Raw genomic sequence first — 27716 nt, forward strand, 5'->3', positions numbered from 1 at the left:
CTCTCTCCCAGCAAACATTGTTATTTTATAAGGGTCACAAAGGTTGCTTCTTTAGTTTTACTCATCCTTTTGCATTTTTTAGCTAAAATTCTTTTTTTTTAATTTTTAAATTTTATTTATTCATGAAAGATACAGAGAGAGAGGCAGGGACACAGGGAGAGGGAGAAGCAGGCTCCTTGTGGGGATCCCAATGTGGGACTCGATCCCAGGACCCCGGAATCACGCCGTGAGCCAAAGACAGACACGTTCAACTGCTGAGTCACCCAGATGTCCCTTATTAGCTAAAATTCTTTTTTTTATTAGCTAAAATTCTCGATAGAGTCAACTATCATACCTTGTAATAAGGCAAAATAAAGGCAAGACTAATTACTTTTTGCTTGAGTCTTTCATTTATTTTCAGAATAATGACAGGATGCTCTATGATATTCACCTGAGATCATACACGGCTTTTTTTTATTCTTTAGAAGCTAGAATGGTCCCAGAGGGGGGAACACTTGAAGCTGGCTCCTCAGTTCTCCCCAATTGTTTACTATAAAATTTACAAACACATAGAAAAGTTGAAAGAAAAAAAAAAAGAAAAGTTGAAAGAACTTTACAGGGAACAGTGACAAACCTGCCACCTCCATTCTATGGTGATCACTTTTCTTTGATCAACATCTTCAACCGACTTATCTCATCAGAGCCTGTTTTCAGGTCACACGTCTCCTTCTAGCTTTTTCTCTGGGTACCTAACGTATTTGCGAATCGTGCTTGTCTGCTAGGGCTGCCATCACAGAATATCCAGGAGCAGATGTTTGAACAGCAGAAATCTAGGTCTCACAGTTCTGGAGCCTGGATGTCCAGGGTCAAGGTGCGAGCAGGTCTGATTTCTTGAGGCCTCCCAGGACGTGGACAGGGGCTGGGGTCCACGTCCACTTTTCCTGTCTGACTACCCGGTGACATCAGCTGGGGAGGTCAGCGCCTCCTGACTGGGGCCCTGCCACAGATTGCTTGAGTGTCCTGAGCACACGGTGGCTAGCTTCTTTCCAAGCCAGTGACCTGAGAGAAGTGACAGCCTTTATCATATTTAGGATCTAGATTTGGAGGGGGCACAGTGTCACTTGCGCCATGTCCTATTCTTCAGGGTGACAAAGCGCACCTGCACTGCAGGGGACCGGGTTTTAGCTTGGCATTTATGAACCTGTCACATAAGAACACTTGTGGCCACTTCTGGGACACTTTGATTCCTGAACATTGTGTCCCTTAACACTGTAATTCTGGGATGGCCAGAATCAGGCATTCCTTGCTCACCGCCGCACCCCCAACAGCGTCCACTCTGCTCAGGCCCCTAACAGGGTCAGGACGGGCCTCTGGGGGTGGTGGATGGTGGACGGTCTGGGGGGCGCTCTCTACAACACCAGAGATGTCTTCTAAAAGCATACATAGGTGGTTGTGCATTGGAGGACATTCACACGACCAGGGTTGAAGGGCATGACAAAGCTAGGGGCGCCTGCTTGGCTCAGTCTGAAGAACATGGGACTCTTGATCTTGGGGTCATGAGTTCCAGCCCCACCTCGGATGGGGAAGCAGTAAGGAGCAGCCAGCCCTCCATGGCCCCCATGCACACCTCAGAGCCTTCTCTACAGCCCCTCCAGCTGCCAGGTTCAGGTCAGTTGTTTACAAGCTTCTCCGCGAAATACTTGCTCTGTGCGGGTGGGTCTGCCATCCTCAGCCCTTTCTGCAAGACAAGGGCTTGCAGACCCAGTGATGGGTGATAACTGCAGGTGCAGCCAGGAAGTGGGCGAACTCTGACCTCTGGCGGGAACCAGTCTGCCTGCGCAGACGGGGAAACTGAGGCAGAGAGGCCATGCGGCCAGGGGCAGGAGGGCGAGGACCCGAAGCCAGTGTCAGGCAACCCCAGGACCCTCTGTGTAAAACCAGCCACGTGTGCTCCCAACGGAGGGAAAGTACACCTGCCATTCCAGGTAGCTCTGGCCGCTTTCCCTGCGCAGTGGAGGGACCCCGGGACACATCGACCCCCGCCCGCCCCCATCGCGGTCTTTCTAGGGCCTCACAGGACACCCGCGCGGAGCGGCCCCTCCCGCCGCAGTGGACCAGAACCGGTAGGACCCACCCTGCGGCGGCAGGCCCCGCCCCCACGGCGGCAGGCCCCGCCCCGCCTGCACACGTGACACCCGCGCCCCCGCGTCTGAGGGCGGAGGCCTTCGCAGGCCGAACCACGGTGCCCGTCGGCAGGGGGGGGCGGCGGGATTACCGTTGCCGCCGTGCTCTCGGGCATAAGTGAGCCAAGCCACTCTGCTTCATTTTGATAACGCGCTAGGCAGTCATCTTTCCAGTAGTGCGGGCCAGCTCTGAGTCGCCACGAGTTTGCTTTTACGTTTTGGAATCGTCCATCCTTTGCCCAGTCAGTGGACGAGCCTAAAAGCCGACACGGAGAGGGGGAACTGACCCCTGTAAGAGAAACACGTGTCTGACGAAAGGCTCAGATGTCACAGTCAAGGGCGTTCGTCGAACTTGCATCTTTTTCTAGTACATACTTTGGAGTTCTGCGTTCGTGCAGTTAAAGCTCCTGAGCCGCGCGTCCTCGTGCCTCCCTCGGCGTCACCCAATGGTTTGGTCCCTCGGCGCGGTGCCCGCCGGGAGGAGGCCGGGGCTGGCTGCCATGTTGGGCTGAACCATCCGGTGGCCGCGGCCGGGGGGGGGGGCTCTGGCTGCGGGGCGTGTGCGGATCCAGCCCAGCGGGTGGTTCCGGGCGCTGAGCTCGCGCTGGTCATGGGCGCGCTGCGGCGGTCGGCAGTGGGCACGCCTTCGGGCCCCGGGCCCGCCGAGGCGCGCCGGGAGCTTCGGGGCGTGGGCGCGCCCCCTCCGCGAGCCGCGTGGGCCGGCCCGCCGCACGCACATGGCCCGGCGGCAGGCGGCGCGCGGGGCGGCCTGGGAGAGTCGGAAGCGCGGCGCGGACGGGCGAGGAGGCAGCGGCGGGCCCATGCAGGACGCGGAGAACGTGGCGGCGCCCGAGGCGGCCGAGCAGCGGGCCGAGCCCGTGCAGCAGCAGCCGGCCGCTGAGCCGCCGCCGGGGGAGGAGCCGCCGCGGCCCCCGGGGCCCGGCGCGCAGGAGGCGGCGAGCGGCGAGGACGACGAGGCCGGGCCGGAGCCCGACGAGCCGGCCGAGCCCGCGGCCGCCGCGGAGGAGAGGGCGGCCTCCGCCCCGGGCGCGCCCTCGCCGCCGCCCGAGGAGCCCCCAGCCCCCGCCCCGGCTGCGGGCGAGGCCCCGGCGGAGCAGGCCGGGGACGCGGCGGCCGAGGCCCGGTCCGAGGGGGCGGGCGGGGAGGACGGCGGCGCGGACGAGCCCTCCTTCAGCGACCCCGAGGACTTCGTGGACGACGTGAGCGAGGAAGGTGAGGCGGCGCGGGGCTGGGGGCGGAGGGCGTCCCCGCGCCGCACTGGTCGTCCCGCCGTGGGGATGGCCTTCTGGGCGCGCCTGCGTCTCCTCGTCTGTTTTCTCCAAAACAAGGCGGGGGAGGGCGGGGAGGGCCGGCCACCTGGGAGCCCCCGCGAGCCCTGGGGCCAGGGACTGGAGGGCGAGCTGGAGCCGAGGCCAGTTCGGGGCGAGCAGAGCGGGGCCTCCACAAGCCGCACGGCCTCGGGTGGCAGCCTCGTCTGCAGGCCGGCGCCCAGGGGGACCCGCAGGCGGTGCCGCGTGGACGCGCCGTGGGGTTGATGCGCTGCTGTCCCTTCCAACAGGTGCTGGCCGAGCCGGGGTCCTTGAGTCCGTTCCACGGAAGCCTCTGCTAGGGCCCCTCTCAGGCTGTGCGCACACCCCCATCCCGCTGTTGAAGTTGGTCCCCCCGGGATCCGGTGGCATTCCCTGTAGCTTGCTTTGCACTTTTTTTTTTTTTTTTAACCTTGATTCAGTTTACAGGTGTCCGTCCGCTTCTGGCCTGAGAGCTTTGTTCCCCTCAATGACTTCTGGTTAATCCCATTCGTTACTGTTTATGTTTTGTTTTTAGCCATTTGAACTCTTTCAAGCACAACAGCAGGTTCCTTTACGTAATAGTAAAATAGCAAGGATGCGACGTCAGTAACCTGGCTAAGGCTGTGCCAAGAAAAGAAGGTGTCATGTTAGGATACTCTCTTTTCTTTTTTTCTTTTTTTTTGAGATGTATCCGATAACCCTGAGACTGTCGCAATCAAAGAATGTCAAGTAAAACGAGAAAGAAAACTTAGGGAACTGACAGCATTGTTTTCTTTTAATTTAGACGTAGTATTAAAGAGCTACATGTTATTGTCACTGTTCTAAGAGACAGCATAGCTTGAACAGCAGGAAAGGCTGCAGAGCCAGGAGATCTTTGGGCCAATGGTCTAGCTGCAGTCCCCTTCCTGTGAGAAGATGTGCTGCTCCTGCTGGGGTAGGTCAGGGTAGGTGCCTAAGAATTTACTAGGATACAGTGTTGCTGGCACCCGCAGTCATTTTTACTACAGTTTTTCTTATATTTTAAAATCAAAGATTTCGGTTGAAAGTCCATTTTGAGCCCCTGAGTGTTTGCTCTGTAGTTTTGTTTGTTTGTTTGTTTTTAAGATTTTATTTATTTACTCAGAGACAGAGAGGCAGAGACACAGGCAGAGGGAGAAGCAGGCTCCAGGCAGGGAGCCTGATGTGGGACTCGATCCTGGACTCCAGGATCACGCCCCGGGCCGAAGGCAGGCGCTAAACCACTGAGCCACCGGGGCTGCCCCTATAGTTGTTTTTTTTTTTTTTTAAGAGCAATTGTTTGAGCACAAGTTTTCTGCCACATGAATTATTTCTAGAACTGGGCTGTGTGACAGTTGTCAGGACACTTATGTGGGCACAAGCCAGCCAGGCCAGGTGACCACCAGGAGGGTGTTGGGATCCTGTTGCTTTGGTCAGAGTGACCTGAGAGGCTCCTGGTCTTGGGGAACTAACACTGGGCACATGGCCAACTGGTTGGGGTCAGGATCCCAAGTATGTTTTGTGTTTAATGAGAACTGCCCTGCGGGGTCAGAGTGAGATGCAGAAGGTATGGGTGGGTTCTTTTTATTTTTTTTATTTTTTTATTTTTTATTTTTTTTATTTATGATAGTCAGAGAGAGAGAGGCAGAGACATAGGCAGAGGGAGAAGCAGGCTCCATGCACCGGGAGCCTGACGTGGGATTTGATCCCGGGTCTCCAGGATCGCGCCCTGGGCCAAAGGCAGGCACCAAACCGCTGCGCCACCCAGGGATCCCGGATGGGTTCTTTTGAAAGCAGACTGGGTCTCATGAAGAACCCTCTTGAGGTGCCAGCATACTCCAGTGAGATCATCCTGACTCCTAATTCTGAGACGCTATACTGTAACTCAGTTGCATTGTTCCCAAGGTCATCTGTTTAAATTTTCAGCTGCCTTTGATGCTCAGCCAGACAAGTACATGACAAAGGTTTTTTTTTTTTTTTTTTTTTTTTTTAAGATTTTGTTATTTATTTGAGAGGGTGTGAGCAAGCAGGGAGAAGCAGATACAACCAACACCATACCACCCCCACCCCCACCCCCACCCCCACCTCCCTGTTGAGCAGGGAGCCCTATGCAGGTGGGATCCCAGGACCTTGAGATCATGACTTGAGCTGAAGGCAGATGCTTAAACGGCTCAGCCACCCGGGCACCCAAGATAAAGTTTTTATCTCAAGATATTTTCTTTTGGGCCCTATCAAGTATTATTTATCTTTACATTTGGCATTTAGTTTTGAGAATTGCTTCTTTGTTTCTCTCGGAGGCAGGTTGGGAATCCATTGGGCAGGAGTGACCAGATACACGGGCTGGTGACGATGAAGGATGTCTCTCTCCATTTTGCGGTTGCTGCTCTTACTCCCATACTGTACATGGGCACATTCTCATAAATGAGACACTTAAAGATTGTGAGAAGGAGTCCACAGTTTATATAAAAGCTGAGCTTATTATTGTAAACCTTGTAAATTCAGATCAGGCTAAACAGGCCATTTAATTGTATGTTAAGTGAACTTTAAAAACGACTCAAGGAGCTGACTCTAGCCTCAGTGGTGAAGATGTCTCTTATCGCTGTGACTTTAGTTAGAGCCTCTTCATTTTTTCTCTTTGCTCTCAATTTTAGACTCTTTGGAATTTGAGAGGCAATTGCTTTTTTTTTTTTTTTTTTACAGTAATGCTTTTAATATTCATGAAAGTGTTGGAATTAATTAGATAGTTTGTAATAGCTTGCTTCTTGAAATTAAAAGACTTTTTTCAACTTTGAAAAATTTTTTTGACCTTTTTTGTATGGGAACTTTCCAGTACAAAAGTAGAGAAAGTACATATTAACTTAGAATGACATATAGGAAGGAATAGTTATGGGCACGTATCCTGGATAACATGTTGAAATTCTTGAATAGAATTCAGAACTTGGAGTAATAATTGAGTTCTAGGACATGCAGGTACACAAGTAAAAGCCACCACATTCCTCAGCTGTTTCTCCTTTTGGCTGTATGTACTGCTGTAGCTTCATCTGTCAGTGGCTCTGACAGCATCTTTGATCGGTTTGAGCTCCTAATGCAGCCAGTGCTCTTTGTAACTTTATAGCTTTCTAGACTAGCAACTAATTAGGTTAAGGATTTGTGCAGAATTTATATTAAATGTTCTCTGGTAACTCATTTGACCTCTGAATGTCCGTCTCCAGCAGCAGGCCTGAGGTAGACAGCAGTAGGCAGCACCCAGGTGGCTTTGAATCTTCTGGACAGACTGTACCATGTCCATTCTCACACCTGTGATCTGCTCCCCAAGAGCTGCTTTTCCTGGTCCTTCCACACTTGTTCTTTTCTTTCTCTTACCTAGCCATTCACCTTATGCAAATGAAGGAAATCTAAGATGTTTGCGTACTTAAGATGTTGAATACTGAAATTTTAATTTTTTTTTAAGATTTTATTTATTTATTCATGAGAGGCAGAGACATAGGCAGAGAGAAGCAGGCTCCATGCAGGGAGCCTGATGTAAGACTCTATCCCAGAAGTTCAGGACCATGTCTTGGGCGGAAGGCAGGCACTAAACCGCTGAGCCATTCAGGTATCCCTAAAATTTTAATTTTTAAAGTAGGTGATGTGAACAATACGTTTTTAGTTTGGGGTTTTGTTGTTGTTTAAGTTTTCAATTTTTGAATGTAGTTATGAAAATAGTGGTTAACATGTACTGCTTAATGTGTCTTGAGCACAGTCCTAAACATTTGTGGACTTACTATCTGAATGGCTGGTGCCTCTCCAGCATCCTGAGGCATCTCATGGAATCCCAGGGATCCCAGGTCCCTTTGCCATTTGCTCTCAGGAACCTGTGGATTCTCTAATCTCCTCTTCTTACTAGGCTGAGGCTATTTTACATAAAGAGTTGTTTGTTTTGTCTTAACCTGAATGGGAAGAAAGTGCCTGCTGGTGGGTTTGCATTCAGGGTGGGTCTGCATTCAGGGTGGGTCAGAAAGCCCCCACCCTGCTTTCCCTGAGAAAAGCTGTTCTCTTTGTTGGCATTCTGCATAAAAAGAAAAAATCATTTAAAATCTTCCATTATTTTCAGGAATGAATGGACATATTGATGGACAAAGGGAGCATGAAGAGTTAAAATCTTCCTAACTTTTTCAAGTTTAAATTTTGAGTCAGTTCAGGGTCATGATCTTTTGTTCATAGTGAAAGTGCTTATTCACTTTTTACTTCTTCGGAATTTCTTTAGCGTGCTAACCGTATTAATGTTTTGCTTGGACAAAAAAAAGTAATTTGTCAAATCTTTCACCTGTACAGAACTGCTGGGAGACATTCTCAAGGACCGGCCCCAGGAGGCCGACGGGATCGACTCGGTGATTGTAGTCGACAACGTTCCTCAGGTGGGACCCGACCGCCTGGAGAAGCTCAAAAATGTCATCCATAAGATCTTTTCCAAGTTTGGGAAAATCACAAATGATTTTTATCCAGAGGAGGATGGAAAGACAAAAGGGTGAGTGGTATTGGTCCCTGACACCCTTTGGTGGCAACCAGGTGGCACTGGGGTCCCTGTGGACACACACACACACACACACACACACACGGTGCACCCTCACCTGGCACGTCTGCCTCTGTTCATTCTGCCTCCCTCAGCTGAGAGCTCCACAGGCAGGAGGAGATGTAGGTGATCCTGAATTTGGGTATTGTGAGTTGGCTGCTAAATTCTTAAGAAATCAGAGCTTGGAATTTAAATCTTCTGCCATCAGAGTAGTAACTGATACAAGATACATCCTGAATAAAGGGGACCAACAGATTGGAAGCTGACAAAATTTCAGGAAAATTTTACATATGGTATTTTATTGATTCTAAGATTCTTTTTCCTCCTCATTCATATCTCTGAAATGGGGATACTTCTTACAGTTTAGGTGAAAGCAGTGTGTCACTGCTTAATTAGCAACTTTTTTTCTACTGTTAACCTAAAATGGTGCAACTATTAAAAATGGTAGCATGAGGTACGAGTCCTAGAATTCACTTTTTAAATTTAATGTGAGGTTCTGTATTATAAAAGTGATTGTAGCTCCTTCATTTTCAGGGCTGTGCTATTCTGTTGTATAATCAGCAGTTCTGTCAGTTGACATTTAGCATTTTGCAGTTAGGGACAGTCTTGGACCCATCCCCTTTAGAAGAGGTGTGAGCCTTTCCTTGCTATACACTTGGAATGGAATTGGCTTGCTTAAAATGCCCATGTGTAGTCCAAGTAGACAATGTCAAATTATGTTTGGGTGATTCTCAGCCGTTTTCACTCAGCCCACAGAACGAGTTCTGTTTGCTGCTCTACAAGCTTGTCAGAATTCTCCATTAGAATTTCATGTGACACTGGCCTCAGAGTACAAGGCAGGAATGAGAAGATGATAAAACTTAGACTTTTTAAATTCAGATTTTGGAACTACCTCAGATTTAAAGAAATCTTTTTTTTTTTTTTTTTTTAACTGCCAAATACAGGTTATGCTCCTTGCCTTTTCTATTTCAGAAACAATGTAGAAAGGATACATTGTAGGATACATTGTTATCCTGAAGGATAATCTCTTTTTGACCAGCAGTTGCTTGTCTTGTATGTTTTGTTATGAAGCACTCACTGAAAGCCTTTAAAATTTTACTTTCCATGAGGAATCCATTTATTTATTTGGTGGGGAGGGGCAGAGGGAGGAGAAAGAGTCCCAAGCAGACTGTGCTGAGTGCGCAGAGCCCGACACAGAGCTTGATCTCATGATCCTGAGATCAGGACCTGAGCTGAAACAAAGATTGACACTTAACTCTGTCACCCAGGAGCCCCCATAATTTTGCTTTTATTCTTTTAAAGTTTGTAAAATTTATTTTTATTTGTAGCAAAGCAGAGTTTATTGAGCAATAGTAAGCTGATAATACAAGGCTTCTGAAGAATGAGGAGACCTGAGAGAGTTGCCCTTTATAATTTTGCTCTTAATGCACAATATTAGACTGTGCATGGTCTCAAGATTTTTAATAGCTTTATTTGAAATTTGCTGTATAATACAGTTGCTTAGTCTTAAAGTGTATAATCTCATAAATTTGACAGGTGTACATCTGTGAAACTGTTACATGGTAAACATTTTAATTAACTTGTGTAACTTGTGATTGTGGCCTGAAAGACTTTGGATCTTCTGTTAGGATTTCGTTTGTGTTTAGGGAAGCCCTGTGCTCTCGTGAGTTGACTCTTGGGGATGTGGTAGATGGGTCACTGGCCTTGATGGTGCTTACAGTAACGTGGACGGGTCTTGGTGTGTTGAGCATGGCCTGCCCAGTCTTAGAGTCTGAAGTTGTGCAAAATGGTCTTGTCTTGATTCAGGTATACATTCCTGGAATACGCATCTCCTGCCCACGCCTTGGATGCTGTGAAAAATGCTGATGGCTACAAGCTGGACAAGCAGCACACGTTCAGAGTCAACCTGTTCACAGACTTTGACAAGTAAGTTCTGGCCTGGTTATGATCCGGATCTTCACCGGACATGAGAGGCTTAGCACCTCTGGGGCGGTGTGGGGCGCCTTCCTGGTAGCCCTGTCCCCAGGCAAACCACTGTGGGAATGTTTTCCATCCCCTCCCCTGGCAATCCTGACCAGTAGCACCCTCACCACAAGGATCCCTCGCCCATTATTCCCACCACCACCCCAGTGGGCAAGGGGCCGCCCCACACTGCCTGTGGCTCAGAACTCCCAGTGTTGCTACCACCCCTTGTAGTTGTGCGCATGTTTCTCATTAGTGTTTCCTTTATTCTAGGTATATGACCATCAGTGATGAGTGGGATATTCCAGAGAAACAACCTTTCAAAGACTTGGTACGTTAATGGAGTCTATATGTGCTTGAAAGAAAGGCTAGGTAGCCCCGTGGCTTGCGGGGGTGAGCGCCTCAGGCATTGGCAGCTGCTGCCCTGAGTCGGTCAGGTCTCCAGGGGCATCAGGCAGGAATATGGCTTCTTGGGTGAACGGTGATGAGACATACTCTGTCCCTTGCCTTTGGTTCTTTTTCCAGGGGAATTTACGTTACTGGCTCGAAGAGGCAGAATGCAGAGATCAGTACAGTGTCATATTTGAGAGTGGGGACCGTACTTCAATATTCTGGAACGACGTGAAGGACCCTGTCTCTATCGAAGAGAGGGCGGTGGGTACTTGCTGCCATGTGGGGATTATTTACTCTGTGTTTCTGTAACTGGGAACCTGGGTACCAGGGCAGGGGAAGTGTCATGTCTTTCCTATCACATTTCTGAGAGCAACATTGTTCATTCTTTTGGCTTTGAAATAAGCCACGAGACGTGAAGAGGCTTTTTGTAATTTCCAGTTCGGAGTCTGAGGAGTCGGTTCTTTACAGAAGAAGTCTTTGTGCTGGCTTTTTGTGGTCCTGTTAACACCAGCTCTGACCTTTCCTGCAGAGATGGACAGAGACATACGTGCGCTGGTCTCCTAAGGGCACTTACCTGGCCACTTTCCATCAGCGAGGCATTGCTCTCTGGGGGGGAGAGAAATTCAAACAAATCCAGAGATTCAGCCACCAAGGGGTTCAGCTCATTGACTTCTCACCTTGTGAAAGGTAAGCGGTTAGGAAAGGCGGGCGGAGCCCATTCTCTTCCTTTGTGCTGGGCCCTGCACCTGATTGTAAACCTTATATCTTGCAGTAATTTCAAACTGAGTTGAAGGATTGCAGCAAGAGTAAAAGGAGCTCTTTACCAGTGTTCCTTGGTTAGCACATCATTGGGTGTGCTTTATTGTTTCTCCACGTAGACACACAGGATTTTCTCCTAAGCCATTGGGAGTGAGCAGAAGCATCATGTCCCCGTGTCTCCCACCCCTCACCCACCGTATGCATTTCTAGCGGCAGGGAATACCCTTAACCTGTCCCTGGTGCCGGTCAGACTTAAGGAGATTGAACATCGATCTACTACTTTTTACTTATGTGCTACCTTGCTCCCATATTTCCCTTGATCCAGTAATATCCTTTGTAAAACATCTGCTCCTTCAGTTCTAGATCTAGTCCAGGGTTGTGTATTGTGCCTATAATCTCATTGTGAGTGGCATTTCCTCATGTGTAATGGAGCAGAGGTTTGTGGGAGCAGGTGCAGACCAGGAGCTGGGAAGGAACATTCCCACGGCCAGGCAGTGTTTTTTGTCCTATCTACCTATGGCTTTAGTCCGAATGCCCTCCCCGACTGCTGCTTTGTGCCCCCTGCTCTGGGCTGTCGCTGAGCCTTCCCTGTCAGGTTCCCTGCTGTCCAGAGCAATTCAGCCTTCTGCCACACGTTGTGAGTTCATCAGGAACTCAGGCCCTGGCCCTGGTATCTCTGGGCTCCTGAAACGTGGCTTACCTGTACCTGCTCTACTTTTGAGTTTCTTTTTTATGTATTTTTTTAAGGGTCTTTATTTATTTGAGAGAAAGAGTGAGCATGGGTTGGGGGGAGGGGCAGAGTGAAAAAGAAAAGCACACTACCTGCAGCAGGGAGCCCAATGTGGAGCTTGATCACAGGACCCTGAGATCATGACCTAGGCTGGAGGCAGACACTTAACCAACTGAGCCACCCAGGCACGCCTGCTTTTGAGTTTTTTGGTATAAAATTTTTCTGACACCTTAAAAATTAGGGGACTTTAGTAACTACATCCTAAATATCTTGCTCTGACGATTTTTTATTTTGCCATGTTTATTTCAAAACTATTCTGGGAGTTTTGCATATGTGACAAGTCTCTAGGAAGGTAGGCATCGCTGCAGGTGTGGGTGTGTATTCTGTGTGTTCTTTGCCCCCACTCAGCAGCCCTGACTGGCTCCCTCAGCATCGTCTAATGTCCACGTGCACTCTGGTTCCCCAACTGTCCCCTGGTCACTGTCATTTGTGGCTAGTTGTTCAAACCCAGATCTGCCTGTCACCCTTTGCTGCCTGCCCTTCCTGTGTTGTGTTTCATGGTGGCTTGTGAGGAAGATGGGCCCCAGGGGGTGTGCCCAATCCTTCCTCAGGGCATCACAGAACTGGTTCCCTCCCTCCTTGTGTTTTCCCATAAACCATAAGTTTTGGGCAGCCCGGGTGGCTCAGCGGTTTAGCGCCACCTTCAGCCCGGGGTCTGATCCTGGAGACCCGGGATCAAGTCCCATGTCAGGCTCCCTGCATGGAGCCTGCTTCTCCCTTTGCCTCTGCCTCTGTCTCTTCCTGTGTCTTTCATGAATAAATAAATAAAATCTTTAAAAAAAAAAAGTGAGTTTTACATGATGGACGTTCAAGAGTTTTGGTAAAACTAAAGAACTTTTGATAGAAGTTTTGATAAAAAAAACTTTAGTTTTTCTGGCATGTGTTGTTCTTGGCGGACTCAAGAATTCACAAGCACTTGGCTCCCAATACTTGAGCTGCTCCCTGCAGCAGCTTGCTAGAACCAGATTCATGGGAGACTCCTGAGCTCTGGCTCAGATGGTGTGTGGGGAGGAGCCCCCGGTCTGGCAGGCATTGGTCCACCTGTATCCCAGATGTATGTCTGCGGCTGTAACTCGTGTGTATAGAGCTCTGTCCACTGAAGGGCCGCACCTGGACCGTCTTCCTCATTGTCGCATCCCTGGGATTCTACAAGGTGCCTCACACGGGAAACATTGCGTTGGGAGCAAGTGCGTGCTTTGGTCCTACAATTAGTGTGAAAAGTTTATTTTTCAGTTAATTATCAAATCGAGGCGTTTCCATGAAGAAACCGTAGTTCAGCATGTTTATCTCACTTCTATGTAGGTGTTCGGGGTAGGTCCGTATAGGGAGCTTCCTAAAACTTGTGCAGGGAGGTGATACAGGCCTTATCGTTAGGATGAGAAAAGGAACAGGAGGCCCCCGTGGGCACCCGGACAAGGCCATTCGCTGTTTTTTCTCCTGGAGTTTGTTTCTACCTTTCCTGCCTCCTGTTCTGAGAGAGCACCTGGTTTAGGTGGTGGCATTGTGTGTAAGCAACGTGAACGTGTGCCCTGGGTGTAGACAAGCTAGTGTCAGGTAACTGAGAAGCCTGAGACACAGAAGTTGTGCTGGATGTATGTGGGGTTTTGAAACACATGTAGCTGTTCTGTTTCTTTTCTTATCCTAAGTAAAGGTTGATGAAAATCAAGTAGAATTTGTATGCCATGCCTTTTAGAGCTCATAAACAGACTTCGGTTTGGAATCTGTTGGGTCTTTTGTGGTCCTGATTTTGTGGAGAAACACTTTAAGGGGGCCCTTGGAGTGACTGTGTGCCTTGGGGATGGTCTGTTCTGTGGTTGGAGCGGGTTCTAGTGGGAGAGCATTGCCCGGCAGCTGGGATTTGGAGACAGAGGCGGCTGCTTATTCAGGCAGCCTTACCAGGGCCTTTTGCTGTCCAGAGCGGAGGCATGGTGGGTGCAGGTGCTGCTCACCTTATTTGCACCCGGTGGGACACTTGGGGAAGAGAAGTGGGGCAGTGGACAGGATTGTAGACAGCATCTTTTTTATTACAGATACCTGGTGACATTCAGCCCCCTGATGGGCACTCAGGATGACCCTCAGGCCATCATCATTTGGGACATCTTGACCGGGCAGAAGAAGAGGGGTTTTCACTGCGAGAGCTCAGCCCATTGGCCTATCTTTAAGTGAGTAAACAAACAAGCGACAGCCCATGGTGCGCCTGTCACAGCCTTTTCTTTCCATGACAGTGCCTGGCACTTTTCTTCTCTTCAGGTGGAGCCATGATGGTAAATTTTTTGCCAGAATGACCCTCGACACTCTTAGCATCTATGAAACTCCCGTAAGTGACATGGTTTCCTGAGTGGTGGCCTGGCCTGGTGGGAGCTGCGGGAGACGCAGTGCTTCCCTTGTTTCATGGGCGAAGGGAAGAGAAGAGAAGAGCAGCTTTCTGTGTGCAGCACGAGAGAAGCTCAGCTCCCCTCTCCCGTGGCTGCTCCCTGGGTTCTGTCCTCCAAAGTGCCCCCCACTTGTGCTGCCGGCGGTCTGGGATAGGGGGAGACGGGTGTTCTGCTGCCATGGATGAGTTGTTTCCTTGTTGTGTGCCCCTGCTAGGTTTACTTGGTGGGCTCATTCCAGAGTTGCCTCTTTCCCTTTTGTGAAAATTCACATGTGTTATGGAGATGGCATGATTTAACTCAGTTGTAACCCTTGTTTTTCTGTAGTCTATGGGCCTTTTGGACAAGAAAAGCTTGAAGATCTCTGGCATAAAGTAAGTGAATGTTCTTATAGGTGGGCAGTAGGTACTAGTGCTCCCTCCCTTAGTGCTTTGCTCTTAGTCCACTGAAGCAAACGCCATACAGATGCTTTGGCCTCAGGAGTGGCACTGTAGCCACGGGCCTGCTTGTTGGGCTCCGTGACTTTGCCGGCCTCATGGCCCACAGTTGCCCATCCTGCATGTAGGTCCTTGGTGAAGCCACAGGCTTTTGGCTCTGCCTTGTTTCCTGTTCTTGCCTTGGGACCTGAGCCATGGCTGCTGTCCTTGGGGAGGGCGAGGCAGGGGGTAGGCATGGGGGAGGAGGAAGGTCTCCCCTTAGAGGAAAGGTTTCATGTATACTCTGCTGGCCATGGGGTGGTGTGATGGCCCAAGGCAGGCACACTTGCTTACGTGAACACTGAGGATGGCTTGTCTGCAGAGAAGTGCCAGTAGTGCAGGGACACCAGTGGTTCTGACTCCTTTTGTGTTGATGTTTTTTGGTACGATGGTGGTTTTTGATACAAACTAAAGCAGGACTTGGCTCTCAGTCAGCGTCACAGTAGAGGTAGTTGTTGCATGTGTGAGCTCATGGATGGTCCACGAGGGCACCTAGCTTCTAGGCAGCTGCATGGCAGAGGGCAGTGTCCTCCTACTTCCAGATCCTCTCACACCCCCGAGCTGTGGTTTTCCCTTAGTGCCATAGTGAGTGCCAGGCATCCATTGGAGTCCAGCAGCCTCAGTTCAGTCTGTTCACCCCACAGCTGCCCAGTGTGGCGGCTGGGAGCCTGGTAGGGCTTCAGGGGTGTTTGCCCGGGGCAGTGGGGAGCCCCACTGTCTCTCTTCGCTGGCAGAGTGGGCATACTGATGCCCTGGGTGGTGGGGGTCCAGATGGGCAGAGCTCTCCAGGAAGGCTGGCTGTTGCCGTGTGGTGGCAAAGCGCCAGCACAGAGCTTGTTTCCAGCCGATGAGCTTGTTCCTTGCTGTGCTTTCTGTCAGCATCTCAGTCAGTCCTTGCTAACACTATTTCCTTTGTTCTGCAGGGACTTCTCTTGGTCTCCTGGTGGTAACATCATAGCTTTTTGGGTGCCTGAGGACAAAGATATCCCGGCCAGGGTGACCCTGATGCAGCTCCCTACTAGACAAGAAATCAGGGTTAGGAATTTGTTCAATGTCGTGGACTGCAAGCTACATTGGCAGAAAAATGGAGATTACTTGTGTGTTAAAGTGGATAGGACTCCCAAGGGAACCCAGGTGAGTGGATGCCACTCCTTCCAGCTCCATGCTGGTCTCCTGCTTGAAAAGTGTTAACGGATTAATTGTTTGAGTTTCTGGGTCACCTGGAGACCGGCTGGTTACCGAAGGCAGTTAGCTGGCCTGTCCTACCTGGAGCTCTTGTCACCTTTAGGTCACAAGGGGTGGGTCACCTGTCCACATGGGTTTATGATACTTTCACTGACCTGAGCGGCCCTCTGCACAATCTTCATTCTAGAGCGTTTTTATCACCCGAAAAGAGAAACTTTTCTCCACACCCATCAGCTCCCCAGCACTACACTCCCCTTGGCTCCTGACACCCACTACTCTGCCTTCTTTCTGTGTGGGTTTGTCTGGGAGATTTGGTGGGAATGTAGGCATAGTGTGTGGCTTTTGGTGGCTGGCTTCCCTCACTGAGCACATTTTCGGGCTCATCCAGGCTATGGCAGGTGTCTGCACCTCATTCCACATCAGGGCTGAGCAGCACTCTACTGGGTGGCTGCCCCAGCCTGGGTGTAGTCGCTTGTGGGTGGACCTGCATGTCATTTTCACCTTTTGGCTGTCTTAGATGATGCAGCATCCTGGTTTCTTTTTTTTTTTTTCTTTTTTTTTTTTTTAAGATTTTATTTATTCGTGAGAGTGACTGAGTGGCAGAGACCCAGGCAGAGGGAGAAGCAGGCTCCCCACAAGGAGCCTGATGTGGGACTTGATCCCAGACCCCAGCATCACATCTTGAGCCAAAGGCAGATGCTCAACCGCTGAGCTACCCAGGTGTCCCGAATCTTGGTTTTTATTAAACACCAGTGTTTGGAAGAGCCACTGCAGGGCATCTGCTGTTTTGAAATTATTTCTCCCCTATCTTGCTCTCGAGGGCACCACGGTTTAGTTTTTTCTTTTTTTAAAGATTTTATTTATTTATTCATAAGATAGGCAGAGGGAGAAGCAGGCTTCTTATAGGGAGCCCAATGTGGGACTTGATCTCCAGACCCCGGGATCACACCCTGAGCCAAAGGCAGATGCTCAGCCACTGAGCCACCTAGGCATCTTGAGGGCACCAGTTTTGTAGACAAGCTGCAGGGCAGAGCCCTGAGCCTCTCTGTTAGGAATGTGGCGGGCAGGCTGGAAGGGGACCCTGCAAGGACTGCACCTGTGGGTGTCTCTGGTGGTGCAGGGTGCTTGCTTGATCCTGCTGGGTTGATTTCCATCACGTATATATGTTTGCACATCTTTACCAGCCATGTAAATGTTTTTCATGCTATTATATTGTTTTCATGGGACAGTTCCTTCATGCTTTCAGTTTCCACCATTTCATTCCCTCATTTTCTCTCCTGAACAGGGCGTTGTTACAAATTTTGAAATTTTCCGAATGAGGGAAAAACAGGTACCAGTCGACGTGGTGGAAATGAAAGGCAAGTCCCATGGGGTCCCTCGTGGTTGGTGGTCCTGGGGTGCAGCTGGGGCGCTCTGTACTCCTGCCTGAGCGGGTGGCTGTGGCCCTGACCATGTGTGCCATCTGCCTCCCAGGCCTAAACACCCCCCTCTTGGTTCAAGTTTCCCTCTGGCCCTTTTGGCCGCCATGTGACATGGCCCATACCCCCTTCATACCCTCACCCGATCTGCCTTGCCAGAGGAGCAGTGGTCCTGGCCAGTTTCCCCCTAAGATCATGTGCGGGGAATGGGTTTTCAGGACGCTTTCAGTGGCCAGCCACAGAAGGGCTTTTCCTGTGACAAGTTCTCGGTTGACGAGAGCTTTATTCTGGGTCTCTGAAAACTGATAGGGTGCTGTGCTGCCACTTCTAGGTGGGAAGTGGAGTCTGTGTCATTGGTTGTGTTTCGTGTTTTAGTTGTGTATTCTGTTTTGCAAGGGAGAGGAGGACAATGGGGAGGGGGAGAAGAGACTGAGCGACGGTCAAGCCTGGCCACCTATCCTGCTAGCTGCTGGGGGGCTGAGGAGCCCTATACTGAGCACAGTGGCGAGCACCAACAAGCGGGGCACCCTGCAGCTGTGTTCCTGTTGGGCCCGGGTGGTCTCACGCAAGTCCTGCACCTTTGTTCCTAGGCCCACTGTGTTGTTTTAATGAATTTAAGAATTTGGGGCGTTCCTCTGGTTGAGTAGTGAAGGCTGTGCCAGGAATGTTTGATCAGGGACAATAGTTAACTTTGTTAAACAACCAAACAGGCTTACTCTCTGGTGATTACAGAAACCATCATAGCCTTCGCCTGGGAGCCGAACGGGAGTAAGTTTGCCGTGTTGCATGGGGAGGCTCCTCGGATATCCGTTTCCTTCTACCACGTGAAGAACAACGGGAAGATTGAGCTTATCAGTAAGTAGCCTCACCCTGTTGAGGGGCGCACAAGACAACGGATGGATAGGGCCTCAGGACAGCCAAGAGGGCCCCTGAGCTCTGGCTTTCCTCATGGTGGCCACCCCGGCAGTGATCTTGGGGAGCTGCTGCTGGGCCCTTCACAGGGGGTTTCTGAGAGGAGGCACTTGCCCTCTTGCAGCCACAGCTATTGTCTCTGGGCTGGGGACCCCATGTCCCCACTGTGCTCTGCTCTGCCTGCAAGGGGGGCTCCTCTTGTTCCTTGGCCTCCCCTAGCGGGGCAGGGCTTGTGAGCACTGACCTCCTGCCCGCAGTGGCTCTTCCGGGGCATCCTGGGTCCTTCCCACAGAGCTCAGCGTGAAATAGGTCCTCACTGAGCCGTAGCATTTCTGTCATGTGGGGACTGAGGTGATGGACACGGTTGTGCCACCTTGGGCCCTTTGTGCATGGCTTCCTTGTGGGAAGGATGGTAAGTGTGTCCCTGTACCTGACAGCTTGGGTGCTGAGCTTATCCTGAGGGAATGCCAGGAGCTCAACGGTGTTTGTGGGAGACAGGCTGGCTGTCACAAAACTGCAGTATCCATTCCCTGTGACTTAAGAGGAAAGAGGGGCCATAACAGGCCACCATACTGGTCTCTGATTAGAAAGCGGTTTTGTAAATGGTGTAGAAGTGCCTTCCACCCCTGATTGCTCTGTGTCATCCGCCTTGAAGGGATGACCACATGTGTCCTGCTAACACGTCTGTGGTGATTCACGGACATATTAAGAATTTTCTCCTTCAATGTAATCTCAGAATCCTGCCTGCCAATTGTGCCACTTTTCCACAGCTCTCTGTCCCCCTCGGCCCATCCACGGATCCTCTGCAGGCCCACATCAGGCTGGGGGGTTTACTTTGTATCCTCAAGTGGAGACCTGTGGACTTAAGCCTAAGCGTTAAGTGTCCACTCTCCAGGGGGGCTCCTCAGGGTCCTCGTAGGACAGAGGGAGAGATGGTTTTCAAACGTTTAGGACTCCAAAGTTTGAAAAAGGTGTTTGAGTCACTGGAAGAATAGATCTTGGGGTTTTGGGTCTCATGTCTCTGTACTTGGTCGGGGTTGTGGGTTACTCGCCCTCACATAGAGATCTCGTGACTGTTTACAGTGATTTCTGTCGAGCTTCCCTGGGAAACAGATGGTTTTGAACGTGAAATGTTGCTATAAATGGTAGCATAGTTTAAAAGAATTTCCTGCTCTCTCATTTTTCTTGAAGCGTAGTTCACAACTTAACATGTACTCAGACCATGGGTTTTCCACAGTCGTTTTCACAGGCAGCAGGTGGGTCTGGCGCACGCATGTAGACACGCACAGGGCAGAGTCTTGGCCGCATCCCGGCTTCAGCACTTTATAAAGACTTAACGGACATTCTCTTTGTTTTCAGAAATGTTTGATAAGCAGCAGGCAAATACCATCTTCTGGAGCCCCCAGGGACAGTTTGTCGTGTTGGCTGGCCTAAGGAGGTGGGTTTCTGCTGCCTGGTGCCATCTGCTCATTGTCAGCAACGCTCTTTGGGCCACTGCGCAGGCCCTGACTGGGGCCCCGCGAGTCACGGAGGTTCCTCCACACTGAGTGTTCTTGCATGGAAGGACCGACACAGGTGTTTTTTTGGATGGGAGTTTAGGCCAAAACCAGGTCAACGTAAGCCATCCTTTGCAAGTGTTTTCAGTCTGTGCCCTGAAGACGTGTGAATGTTGTGGTTTCCTCATGGTTGAGCAAGACCTTTTTCTGGAGGGCAGTGACTCTGGTTCTCTTGTGGGAAGGCTGTTTAAGCAGATGGCTATGAGCCAGTCTCTGTGCAGTGTGACCATGAGTTGTGGCAGTGCTAACCCTCCTGTGCTCCTTGCTCTCCTGCCATCTCAGCAGCGTGTGGGGTATGAAGATCCTGTGTCTGCCTGTGTGTTAACAGAACACGCAATGGTTCGCTTTCCTGACTTTATGGGTGATGCTTACTGTGTTTTAGAGGTTTGGCCTCAGGTAATTGCAATGAAAACTACTCCACACACTCATGGTTCTACCACGTATCCTTTCCATGTCTCCATTCCCAACAATCTTAGGAGAGAGAGGGGTCCTGGATCACTTCCTCCTTAATGATGAGTTAGCAGGCAAGGAATGCCCGAGGCTCCCAAGCCCACCCTAGAGCCTTGAAGTAGCAGGATACCATGATGGTGTGTGCATAGATGGGGTTCTTTGTGCATGCTGACCATGCTCTGTCTCCCCAGTATGAATGGTGCCTTGGCTTTTGTTGACACCTCGGACTGTACAGTCATGAACATTGCAGAGCACTACATGGCCTCTGACGTGGAGTGGGACCCTACTGGACGCTACGTTGTCACCTCTGTGTCCTGGTGGAGCCATAAGGTATGGGGTCCTGTGTAGCCTGGGTGCAGTGTGAGACTTGGCTGTGATAGGCCTGGTGTCACCTCTTCTCCTGGGTCTCCTTGGGGTGGGCACTGCTGGTGATCTGTTAGTTCTTTGCTGCCCTGCCCAGCTGCTTCAAAAAGCCCTTGAGGGGATTCCTTGGGTGGCACAGCAGTTTAGCACCACCTTCAGCCCAGGGGTGAAGTGATCCTGATCCTGATCCTGATCCTGGATCCTGGAGTCCTGGGATCGACTCCCACGTCAGGCTCCCCACATGGAGCCTGCTTCTCCCTCTGCCTGTGTCTCTGCCTCTCTCTCTCTCTCTCTGTCTTTCTCATAAATAAAATACTAGAAAGCCCTTCAGCAGCGCACGTGAGACAGCCAGTTCTTCATGACTTGGTTGGCATTACTTGGTATCTCTTTACTAAGTCGGAGCATGTCTTAGGCCAACGGCAGCCTGTGCCCAGGCCCCTTTCCTCTGTGCCGGGGCCTGGGACCTCTTCATGGTATAGTTTCTCCCCCACCCACCATTGAGCACTCACTCCCTCACTGGCCTCTCTGGCTTGGATGGAGGCAGAAGGAGGATGTGCTTTGCCATCCACACTCTTTATTTCATCCTCATGAAGGTTGCGATTTGGACCCCCTTTATCAGGTGCCCGGCTCAGTAGACTCTCTGTGGCTCCCTCCGCTTGTGTGGCCTGACCATACATGGCCTCTGTATATCTCTTCTGCTTGGAATGTAGTTCCTGTGCGCATGGTGCTTCTGCCACGGGACGCCACTCAGCCTGCCCACTCTGGATTTTCCCAGTACTTATTACCCCTTCCTTTCTTGTTTTTGCTGCCAGGGCACAGCATTGTGTGGCCAGGGGCCTTTTCTGTGGCTCTGCCTGGCATGTGGTCCTTGTTAGTTGGCTTTGCTGGGTGACTGAGCAGCACATAGCCACCAGAGGAGGGCCACTACCTTCAGGGCTCCTGAAAGGCTGTGAACACCTGTGTGTATATGTTTCTTTAATCTCAAATGTCCGTATCTGAAAAACTTAAGAATTGCCATGTTCTATAAGCGCGAGAGCGTGTGTACAAAGCCCGTTCTGTGTGTGCATGTGCTGGTGTGTCTGCAGCGGTGCTCCCTTGCCCACTGCTCTGCCAGTCCTCTTTTACGTTTAGTGACTGTTTCTCGCTGATCAAGATCCTGAGCTGATCCTGAACCAGCTTGTGCACCCGAGAGCTCAAGCTTGGGCAGTTCTGTGTAAGGACGTAGGAATGTAGAGCAGCTCAGGCTCAGCAAACCCCACTGAACACAGCATCTTGAATGATCTGTATGTTGGCAATAGCACACTGATTGTTCCTGAGCATGTCTGCACGTGTTTGGGTGCTGCCTGTTGCTGAAATCTCTTAGAATGTTGAGCTCTTGTCAGATGCCACACACTCCTACTAAAGTGCTGGTCTGCAACAGGATCACACCAGCATGTAAATTCAGATCCTGCTTCTTTGGGAAAGTGTCACCATGGAAAAGATGTCAGTTGAGCTAAACGGTGTGTTACATGGCATAGTTAGTGTATATTCTGGCTTGAGCTCCCGGTTGCAGGCCAGTAAAGAGCCCGTGCTATGGGAGCCCGTCCTTGCTGCTATTTGCACGGTGCACGGTGTCTTCCTGTTGGGTTTAAGGACTACATTCCCCCTGCTGCATGCAGGCTTGGGAAGCAGATATTTGTGTTTAGGTCTCTTCCAGATACCTACAGCACTGTCAGGTGTTGGCCCTCAGACTACCGGGAGGAGATGCTTGTTTTGGTTGGTGCTGTGAGGGTACAGGTGCCTGGAGCCTTGCATCTTGCCATGACTCAGGGCACTGAGCAGTGCTTGCGCCTCTGCCCTCTTGCAGGTGGACAACGCTTACTGGCTGTGGACTTTCCAAGGACGCCTCCTGCAGAAGAACAACAAGGACCGCTTTTGCCAGCTCCTGTGGAGACCTCGGCCCCCCACGCTCCTGAGCCAGGATCAGATAAAGGTCTAGGGTCCCTTGGGGTCAAGGGAATGTGGAACTTCTCATTTGTGGTTCTTGCTTTGAATGTTTAAATTCTGGGTGGCTCATCTTTGTTTTTGTTTCAGCAAATTAAAAAGGATCTGAAGAAATACTCCAAGATCTTTGAACAGAAGGATCGTCTGAGCCAATCCAAAGCCTCAAAGGTTAGCCTCCTCCCACGACTGAGGGAAGGGCCAGCATCAGGCCTGAGGGGATGGCAGTGTCTGCGTGGGGGTTGCTCATCTGCTGCAGGTGCTTGCTGTGTTGCTGCCGTGCACACAGACTAGTGGGACCCTACTGCACCTCTGGGTGGCTGGCCATCCAGATGCGGGAGGGATTGGTCCTGAGTTGAGGGGATGGAAGAGAGCACGTCCTTCCAGTCCTGACCTGAAAGCCTCTGTGAATAGAGGGGTCCTCACGGCAGCCATTGCAGCAGGCATTACTGTTGGCCATGGCCCTCCCCGTGGTGGAGAGGGGCCTGTCATCCCCATGACTTTCCCCAACTCCATGCTCAGGAACTGGTGGAGAGGAGACGCACCATGATGGAAGATTTCCGAAAATACCGGAAAATGGCCCAGGAGCTCTACATGGAGCAGAAGAGTGAACGTCTGGAATTGCGAGGAGGTAACTGTTAGCTGAGGATGTGCATATTAGAATACGTCTCTGTGAAAATGTGTTTCTCCCCTGTTATGTGAGTTTTCCAGTTAAGTGTCATAAAGACCCTTAAATTGTCAGAGCACAGAGTTTCCCATGGTTGCAGGTTCACGCCCACGGGGCACCTTACTGTGATCACTCTGGGCTCTCAGCTGACGAGGGTGGGTGGGTGTGCATGTGTGTGCACACACCCCATTACCTCCTCCCCTACTTGCAGGCGTGGACACCGACGAGCTGGACAGCAACGTGGAGGACTGGGAAGAGGAGACCATCGAGTTCTTCGTCACTGAGGAGATCATCCCCCTGGGAAATCAGGAGTGACCTAAGCACAGGGGTAAGGCCTCTTCAGACAGGGATGAGCAGTACCCTAGTGGGTATTCTCTCTCCCCTGTTGTGTTGTCCCTTGAGTGAGGAAACCCCCAGATTCATGGCATTGGGGTCCATATGACCCTTGTGTGGGAGTCACAGAGGGTCCGGTGCACACCCAGGCTGTCAGAGCTGGAGCTTTTCTCCGAAAGTAGCAAAGCACCTAGCAAGTGGGGTTTGAGTGTGGCTAAGACACAGGGCTGGGGGGAGGACGGAGGCTGGCTGCGAACCATCTCTGGGCATTTGGCTGTGAGAGGGCCTTGGTGTGCCCAGCAGAGACGAGAGCCTTCAGAAGCCAGTCCGGCAAGGCTGGGCACTCACACTTCTCAGTAAGCGCTCGAGGAGGACCCAGAGCCATCGTGCCCAGGGCGGCCAGCGGGTGAGCATGACAGCTCCTCAGATAAACTATCTGCTGTTGAGGCTGCTCCCCCGGGGCGTCTGCTCCTATTCACCTTGGGCATCAGGTTGAAGCAGAGCTTGGGGTTTTCTTTTGCCTTCTGAGATGGTCTGGGGGCATCATCGGCGGTCGTTGTTGCTAACATGCCTCCTGTTGTCAAGGCATGGAGCAGAGACTGAACACTTGCTTCCTTTTTGCAGTGTCCCCACGTCTTGTGCTGGAACCAGGTTGTCCTGCGAGAAGCCTGCACAATGCCTGAATTCTCACCTGTGCTTTTTCTTGCTCTAGACTGTGCTCCCGGACTCCCCCATCTTCCACACATTACTGTGCCTTTAACCCCTGGTCTCCACCGCAGGGGAGGATGGAAGGCACTACTTTAAATTTTTTCTTGTTTGGGGTTTTTAAAATCACGCCACCAGTGTTTGTTACTCACACTCTCGTGCACTGCCACAGTGGCCCCTCGGCCTCCTGAAGTGCACAGCCGAGCCGTCTCCCCTCAAGGACTTGTCTGTCCCGTGTGCGTGGGCCAGTGTGGCTGTGTCCAGGACGCAACAGGGAGGCAGCACTCCACAGTGTCCTGGTGCCATTCAGGTTGTGCCAGGTTCTCTCAACGGGCTGAGTGTGGAAATAAAAGCAAACCTGTATGAAAACACTGTCTTTCTCCTCTCTTTAAACGTAGATAGCGGCCTTGAATCTGGTGCCTGTAGTCCCTGCCCTGACCATGGCGGCCCTCAGGGCTCAGCACACCCGCCTGCTGCTTGCCCACGAGGCTGACCTGGTAAGGAGGGAGGCCTCCAGCCTTGCGTAAGGTCATGCATTTTCAGCTGAGCACAGTCCCATCAGTGCAAAAAAAAAATACTCTGTTTTTGTTTTCCATGCTCTTTTCACCTGGTGAGAAAAATCCCTCTAGACTTTTTCTTGGAGTCCTACACGTTTAAAGTCTATGAGAATTGTCACTTTAGCCACTGTCACGTGGTCCTCTGAATATTTAACTTTATTCTGAAAAGAGGGTTGAACGAGTCAATGTAACCTGAACCTCTGCTTCCCATTGGTGCCTCATGAAGTTTCTGCTGCTCCACTTCTGTCTCCGGGAGCCTGACTCTTCGTCTGGGAAGCAGCAGAGCATAGGACGGGCACACCACATTTACCAGCCAGGGCTCGCATGAGCCTGAAGTGTTGTGGGATTGGAGGGGCCTGGCAGTCCCTGCCCCATAGGGCTGTGCTGGAGGAGCAGGCAGGCGGTCTGCTGTGGCCTGGGCCCGGCCATGAGGCACACTTGGCACTCCAGCCCCTGTTCAGTCATTGCTGTCCTGATGCCCCATTGGTGTGTGGGGTCCACTGTGTGTGTGTGTGTGTGCTCATGTCCTTTAAACCTCATCGTGCCAAGACCTAGGTTTTACATTTGATGGTAAGAGGAGGGTACAGGCTTTGGTCATTCTCACACATTTTTAACAGAGTTTTCAAAAAATTTACTTTTGATTGTTTTAAACTTGCTAGTTGTAATTGTTTTACATAATTTGTTAATAAAAGGATTTCTGAAATGCTTGTGCTTGTTCTGTTCTGTAGAAATGAATTTCCCAGGCAGAGAGATGGCCTGACCCATCTTGCGGGGCTGGGCTGGGGTGGCCCCTGCACTCTGGCTCCTCTGGCTGGGGCATTGGGGTGGGCACAGTTCCCGGCTCCCTGTGTGGGCCTGCCATCCTGGTCCTGTCTCTAGAGGCTGGCAGGACTTGTAGGTGTTTGCTCTTGTGTGGAAAGCAGATCCTTGGGCTCCTTTGGCGGCCTCCTGTGAGTCAGCCCAGAGCCTTTGTGGAAGGGTGATATGGACATTAGGTGGGAGGATCTCGTCTGTCCCCTTGCCTCAGTGATGGAGTGGGGACGTCATATAGAGCTAGCATTGACCTGATGTCCATAAGAGCACAGGAGCAGGCTGGGACAGCCATGGTGACTTGGAGGGAGTCACCTGAGCTCAGGCCTGGTGCCTGCCTCTGGACTGGCCTCTGTGGGCCTTCTAGCTCAAGGCTGCAATCTCCCAAGTTGGAATTCTTGGGTTTGAACTTACCGTATTGTCAGACTGACCACCATGTCTTTAATCAAATGTAGGAGCAGCGTGTGCACTGTTCTGGCTCTCCTAAGGCAGGCACGCTGCTTCATGACCTGGCGGGGGCGGCCTGTGTTGTGGGTCCCGGTGTTGCGGCTTCCCTGTCCATGCACACAGCTGATGGTTGATGCCACTCCAGCCCAGAGTGTGGTGCAGATTGGCAGCCAGCCTGGGAAAGGCAGTTAAAAAGCACGTCCTCAACAGAAACCAGAAGGTCACTTCAAGGTTACTGTAGAAGGACAAGCATTCATAGTTGAAATTAATTTTGTTAAATGTTGGCTGGTGGTATTGGCCCCCCTTTTGTGGAAATGCTCCAGGGCTGAGCCTTGTGGCTCTGAGGCTCACCTGTAGACCAGGTGAAGCAATCTAGGAACCCTGGGGTTGCCAAGGCAATAGGTGAGGGCATAGATGTGAAGGCTGGGCTACCTCTGGAGCCCGACCCCATGTGCACAGCATGCAGCTGTCCTGTGTCCACCAGAGCCCGGGCCACCCAGCTGCTTGGGGCCTCCCGAGCCACGTGTGCAGTCCCACGTGTGCAGACAGTTGAGGACTGGCTGGGCTCCTGGGGCCTGCTGACGTCACCAAGGCAGGGCAGGCAGGGGAGGGAGGCCGACTGCGTGCACACTGATCGCCTTGTCTGCTAGGAGAGCAGGAGCGCATCATGCCCTCTGGCCTCACCACCGGCCCTTCCCTGGGCCGGGGCAGCCCAGCCATGAGAGAGATGGAGCCCAAGGACCAGCAGCTCATGGTGAGCATCCTCCCTTATATCCCCTGAGGGCCCTGCGGCCGTGGGTTCCTGATGCCACCTCCTGCTGGCCCACTGCCTCAGGTTCCTGCTTGGCACAGGTTAGGTCTCAGGGCTGCTGGTCCCTGTCGGGGGCCCTGCCTCTGCTCCCTCTCTGCCTCCTCACCCCCTACCCCATGATCTCACTCCCCAGCAGCCTCTAGACCCCGGAGGCTGTAAAACCCATCTGCTGGGGGCCTTGGAACTTCAGCCCACTTGGTGGTGGGCGAGTTGAGGCCCCAGGCTTGCTCTGTACCCATTGGCTGGTTACAGAAAGACCCCTGTTGCAAAGCAGGGGGTCCCTGGTGCAGTGGGAGAATGGGGAGCAGCCTGGTGGCACCCCCGGAAGGCTGCTGCCATGGTGTCCTGCCTACAGGTAGCACTTCGGATCCGCCCACTCAGTGACATGGAACTGGAAGAAGGGGCCACTGTCATCGCCCACAAAGTGGGGGACCAGGTGAGGCCGCGAGGGCACAGGGTGTGTGTCCATGGGGTTCTGATGTTCACCTTCTGCAAGCACTTCCCTGACCTGAGAAGTGTTAATACTGCATGCTTACAGTGGCCAGAGGTGAGAGAGACACAGGGACCTGTCCCCACTGCGTTCCTTTCCAGCCGGGGGTGGGGGTGGATGCTGGATAGAAATATGTACAGTGTCGGGGAGCTCACTGTCCTAGAGGAGCAAGCAGGGCAAAGGTGGTGGCGCTCTAAGACCTTGAGCAGAGCGCCTAGAGGAGGCAGGAGAGGGAGACCCAGGCCCGGGGAGGGGTCAC

The 27716-nt window shown here is 51.5% G+C and overlaps 2 protein-coding genes and 1 long non-coding RNA gene across 6 annotated transcripts in view; 2 read left to right on the forward strand and 1 right to left on the reverse strand.

Moving 5' to 3' along the window:
• Positions 1-420: 420 nt before the first annotated feature.
• On the reverse strand, positions 421-2830 carry LOC140638803 (uncharacterized). Its single transcript, XR_012035764.1, has 2 exons — positions 2255-2830; positions 421-1038 (listed from the first exon to the last, which is right to left on the reverse strand). It is a non-coding gene; the product is annotated as an uncharacterized lncRNA (long non-coding RNA).
• Positions 2831-2928: 98 nt separating this feature from the next.
• Positions 2929-25602, forward strand: EIF3B (eukaryotic translation initiation factor 3 subunit B). 2 transcript variants are annotated; one of them, XR_012035763.1, is made up of 20 exons: positions 2969-3395; positions 7784-7976; positions 9828-9947; positions 10257-10314; positions 10509-10637; positions 10906-11063; positions 13956-14087; positions 14176-14242; positions 14625-14671; positions 15697-15907; positions 17244-17316; positions 18109-18231; positions 19648-19726; positions 20486-20624; positions 22504-22629; positions 22731-22808; positions 23160-23268; positions 23516-23632; positions 23941-24043; positions 24262-25602. XR_012035763.1 is itself a non-coding variant. In XM_072836760.1 (19 exons), the coding sequence occupies exons 1-18, from the start codon at positions 2984-2986 to the stop codon at positions 23617-23619; spliced, it is 2358 nt and encodes a 785-aa protein (XP_072692861.1). In that variant the 5' UTR covers positions 2929-2983; the 3' UTR covers positions 23620-23632; positions 24262-25602. The 2 variants fall into 2 exon arrangements, 1 of the variants encoding a protein (XP_072692861.1); XM_072836760.1 differs by lacking the exon at positions 23941-24043 and having other exon boundaries at positions 2929-3395.
• A 1095-nt stretch (positions 25603-26697) lies between these two features.
• The window catches only part of LOC140638804 (kinesin-like protein KIF19), a 44717-nt gene continuing 43698 nt past the window's right edge, over positions 26698-27716 (forward strand). Inside the window, exons 1-2 of one of the 3 annotated variants that reach the window (XM_072836761.1) lie at positions 26698-26910; positions 27323-27403. In XM_072836761.1, the coding sequence (XP_072692862.1) occupies positions 26824-26910; positions 27323-27403 (168 nt within the window). In that variant the 5' untranslated portion in view covers positions 26698-26823. The remainder of the gene's footprint in view (positions 26911-27322; positions 27404-27716) is intronic. The other 2 variants (XM_072836763.1, XM_072836762.1) reach the window with 2 other exon arrangements.

This window comes from Canis lupus, chromosome 8, assembly GCF_048164855.1.
Source record: "Canis lupus baileyi chromosome 8, mCanLup2.hap1, whole genome shotgun sequence".
Lineage (NCBI taxonomy): Eukaryota > Metazoa > Chordata > Mammalia > Carnivora > Canidae > Canis > Canis lupus.